This window comes from Alexandromys fortis, unplaced genomic scaffold, assembly GCF_014885135.2.
Source record: "Alexandromys fortis isolate MF-2015 unplaced genomic scaffold, M_Fortis_MF-2015_v1.1 scaffold_79, whole genome shotgun sequence".
Taxonomy (NCBI): domain Eukaryota; kingdom Metazoa; phylum Chordata; class Mammalia; order Rodentia; family Cricetidae; genus Alexandromys; species Alexandromys fortis.
Window position 1 is genome coordinate 671,371 of NW_026067964.1, and position 4,794 is coordinate 676,164.

General features: G+C 43.5%; 1 protein-coding gene across 1 annotated transcript in view; it reads left to right on the forward strand.

Moving 5' to 3' along the window:
* Map1b (microtubule associated protein 1B) overlaps positions 1-4,794 on the forward strand; it is a 92,311-nt gene extending 87,517 nt beyond the window's left edge. The window contains exon 7 of the mRNA XM_050153821.1: positions 335-4,794. Coding sequence (XP_050009778.1) covers positions 335-490 — 156 coding nt within the window. The 3' untranslated portion in view covers positions 491-4,794. The remainder of the gene's footprint in view (positions 1-334) is intronic.

The window sequence follows — 4,794 nt, forward strand, 5'->3', positions numbered from 1 at the left end:
GGGGGGGGGGGGGGGGGGGGGGGGGGGGGGGGAGGGAGGGAGGGAGGAAGGAAGGCAGGCAGGCCAACAGTGAAATTGGGCCAAGTGAACTGACAAGTCTCTATCTAACTGATTGCGATTCTCCTTTCCATCCCCTCTCCTCAATGAAGCAAACCTTTTGATTTTTACAGTTGAAGACTTCATGTGTGTTTTTTTGTTTTGTTTTGTTTTTTCGGGAAAACAGCATTTTTCTTTTGTCCCCTTCTTCAAGTGACCCAACCGCCAGCTTGCTCTTGGTTTTACTTCGGGCATCTCTCTATGACCTTTAAATGTCTCCTTTTCTTCCTCTCCGCAGGTGACGCTGATCCCAACACATGACTCAGAGGTGATGAGGGAATGGTACCAGGAGACCCACGAGAAGCAGCAAGACCTCAACATCATGGTTTTAGCAAGCAGCAGTACAGTGGTCATGCAGGACGAGTCCTTCCCTGCATGCAAGATCGAACTGTAGAAACCGCAGCCAGCCACACCACAGGATGTGAACTTTGTTTCCAGAAATTCTTGAATTTAAAACTACCTTTTCTAAAATGTCCATCTAATTAAGTCACTGAACAATTACCTGCCAAACGCTATACTGTGTCACGGTGATGCAAGTCACTAATACTTCTCAATTTTTGCTGATTGCTAAGGGAAGTAACCATATTCCCACAATAGGATTCAAGTTACTGCAAAATTACCTACCCCCGTTCATCTCTGCTGAACATTTTGGAAGCCATGCACTCGCGCACCCAACTGACTTCTGCTAGGTATTGGCATTTGTCTTAGAGAGAGAAAGAGAGAGGGAAAGAGAGGCAGAGGGAGGGGAGGGAGAGAGGGGGGAGCGAGGGACATAGAGAATGCAGGAGAGAGAGAATGAGAGAGAAAGAATGAGAAAGAAAAAGGATGCAAGAGAAGGAGATGTAACGGTGGAGAGTTCTGATATGATGCCCAGGGAGAAAGAGTGGGCAGGATGGGGTATCCAGAAGACACCAGCAACTAGGTCTGCATTTTCTCTGACAGCAGCTATGGTGTGGTCTACACTGGCGAAGTTTTCATGTTCATCAGAGTCATCAGAAAGAGTCTTAATCTCCTAGAGCACGTTTCTAAGGAACAAAAAGAACGGAGCCTGTTATGAGGGCATGAGATTTTTCACGCCTTAATCAAATGCCTTTACTCTAAAGGCTGCCCACGGCATCATGTAGCAAATGTAGCCTGGACGTGCGAGTGGCTTGAGCCCCATTCAGAACTCTCAGACTTTTCCAACATGATGAGTAGGTCAATCTAAGGCATGCTCCCAGCATTTGTCCACCCACTTAGTCCACACCAAGTCAACCTGCATGCAGCAACACCCAAGTCCACCCCGGTTATTAACTGAAGCAAATACCAAAGCAGTTGGGAGTACCTACGGGAGACATTTTGCCTTAGGAACTGACTTGAATGTACAGACTCCTGACGCACTTATTTTTTAACGTGAGACAGCAAGTTTTTAAACCGCCCACGTAGGATTGTAGATACTCTGGGTAAAGGAGTGTGTGGGAAGGGAAGGTACTAGAAGCTCATCTGATTGGTCCAACAGTTTAGTGCTGAATCTTGCTTGTTGAAAGCCACCAGTTCTGATGCACTCTGTGGTCCCTCAGCCAAGCTCCTGGCATTTCCCCCGGCTTCTTTAACTGCTTCAAGTTCAAGATGGAAATGGCTTCTGTGATCAGAGCTGGGCGCGCAGTGAATCTTACGGTGGAAGAGGTTCCCAGCAAGTGTACAGTATTTGCCTCTCTTTGTCTTGCATTGGCCATTTTAATTTGCCATTAATTTCAACACAATTATGGGAACACGTGTACAGAAGATTTTTTTTAAGATACCTGAGATGTTTTCATAAATGAACTTTTTAATGTTTTCATTTACAGGAAAATGCAAAGAAAAATTTCAAGCGATGGTCTTTTTTATTTTAAATGTTTTATAAGACAAAAATTGAAGTTTTTTTTTGAGGTTCTGGCAAGATTTGAAGTCTGATATTGAAGTCATAATATTTATTAAAAACCTCTAACTACCAGAAATGGTGATACCTCCCACCCTTTGACTCTCATATCATGAAAGTCTGAGTCTGTTCTGTTTGAGAGTGGGTGGATGGCAGGGTAGGCTGTTGGTTAGGGCCTTAAGCGCATCACCCAGTGCTGTCCCCCTTACTCCTTTCAAGACTGTCCACCATGAGGGTAAAAGAGCCAAGTTCAGAAGAACCCTAGCACCGATTCGCTTGGGGTTTCTTTTCTGGAAAACGTTCAATGAAAGAAACAATGGATTGAAAACGAATGAATTCCCAAGTCCTAAGTGCACCATGTAGAGTTCAGACACGATGTCCATCGTTGTCATCACTGAGGCGCGAACCTGTGAAGCCAGATCCTGATTAGAACTGATGCCGTCTCAAGTGGCAGATCCGCGTGCCAGGGTTCCGAGGTGGCACACTTCTCAGTGACAGCTGCGCTGTGCCCTGTCACACGACATTTCCTGCAGACTCTCAAGATCTACGGAGTAGTGAACAATGACCTCATTTTATTTTCTATGTTAGTTATTTATTTCAGATTTTACATTTTAGTTTATTTTCGTCTGTGAAGTATATGTTTCGCACTGCTACGACTCTGAGGGTTTAAACAATGCTTCTCCGGGGTCCCCTCACTGAGGACCCGTGCAGTCTACTTAATGCTGTGAATCACATTTTCCAAATGTTTAATTTTTTAAAGAAAATTAATATTCTATTTTTGTTAGGTGTCTCTAGGAATGCAGTTTTTATTTATTTCGTTCGGACCCATAGAAGTAACACATTAAAGGTACAGAACTGTCATATATGAGGGATAAGTCATTGTGATGAAAACAGACTTCATTGACTATAAACTCATTTGCTTCACACTTCATGAAACAAGCGGAATACATGTAAATTAGATAATTAATGGTAGCTCTTGGGTTGGTCCACATAACACGCGAGAAAAGAAGCAGCGTCTTAGTCTTCTTGCCGAATCCAGACCTCCGATTGACTTTTCTTTCATAGAGATGGAGTTACTTTCCTGTTTCCCGAATTAAACTTATTTAGCCTACATATTATTTTGTTTTAAAAATATAAATATCCATGAAGAGCCATAGCCAGCCTTCAGTTAGAACCACTCTCCCCACACTTGTTATTTCTACAGAATTTCACGGGGACAGTACTTTTCAAAGCTGTCACCGATCCACTGACTCCGAGTTCCTACACAATCTCGCAGCACCCTCCTGCACCCCCGTTCTCAGTGATGACCGTGGAGCCGAGGACACCAGGGTGAACTACATTTGCGTTACAGGTGCCTCCTGATGTCCCAGGCACCTCTCCTACCTGTGTGGCTAATCTGACTTTACTAGTTCCATACATACACAATTAGTTTAGAAGTAGCCATCACAATGGACCATGTACATTTGTGGTGAGAGCTAAGAACCGACACAGACTTTTAGAAGATTTGTGCATATGATTCTTAATCCGATTGTATAGATTGAATATTTGAGGGGAAGGGATTCCCACCCTCTTTAAATGACGGGATTCTATTGAGCTAGCGCTCCTGATCATGACCTTTTCGGTAGTGTTTGTAAACAAAATTCCACAGCAACTAAATCTTAGAGATAATCCTCCATTTCAATTTTAACCAATTCTGTCCTCTTTTTCCAAACCCCAACCCCCATGCATGCTCTCTCAGTCTTGTGGTGGGACTGGATACAGTGACCGACCCCTCACCCCAAACACCATTTTCCATGGAATTCAAAAGAAAAAAAAAGTTGTTTTTTTCTTAACGTTACATATCTTAGTGAATGGTTTTCCCCAGTAGTGTCTATGGATGTTTTAAGTGTTTCCAATAGCTTATGAAATTTAGGAGCCTTCTAATACTTATTTTAGAAATTTAATTATTTGCTAATGGAAATTTTACCACCTTCCATTTCTGCTACCAATCTCAGCTCCTGGCAGCAGCGCTACAATTCTGGAGTTGCTTTTCTTGCCTCTTCTGTCTCGGGTCACGAGAGGCTCCTGCTCGGCAATGGTACTTGTGAGTTAGGATAAAGACTTCTCTTTCTGTTTTCCTTTTGTACTTCCGATTTAGGAGAAAAAGATTTCTGTTTCCGTGCGAAAGGAACTGTGAGCTTTTCTCATTTAACCGGCTGAACACCACGTCCAAAGCAGCCTAGGGATGAGCGCCGCTTTGATAGCAATTAGGTTTTCTTCACCTGGTGTGCAAACCATTCGCTGTTTCAAAACAAGCAAGCAAACAGACAAACAAACTGTGACTTTATGAATTCATTTCAAAGGCAGCATCAAAAACTGAAAAGGAAGGAAAACGACAACAGCTAAGAACTGGCTTCTCCGCGCTCGTGCGTGGAGCTCCTGACCCAGGAGCTCTGGGGAAGTGACTGCTCAGCTGCCCTCACCCCAGCGACTTTGGAGTCTTGCTTTCCCGCACCGCAGGCAGCGCGCAGTCCTGAGTCCCCCCGCTGTGGAGAAGCAGCTCGCTCCTCTCTCTTGTTCTGAATGGTGTTTGTGTCGGTCTGCAGCTGTGTATGGTATTATGTCTTCTAACCCTGCATCATTCCATCCTATCCAGTCATATCTAATGTAGAAAATTAGTTTCCAGTGAAAGTAATATGTAGTGCTTTTATGATATTTGTGTGCAATATCCCCTCTTCCACTGAGGATATTTGATGTAAAGGAAAAAAAAATCAAAAAAACAGAAACTCTGTTCCACAATAAAATACAAAGTGGCAAAAGTT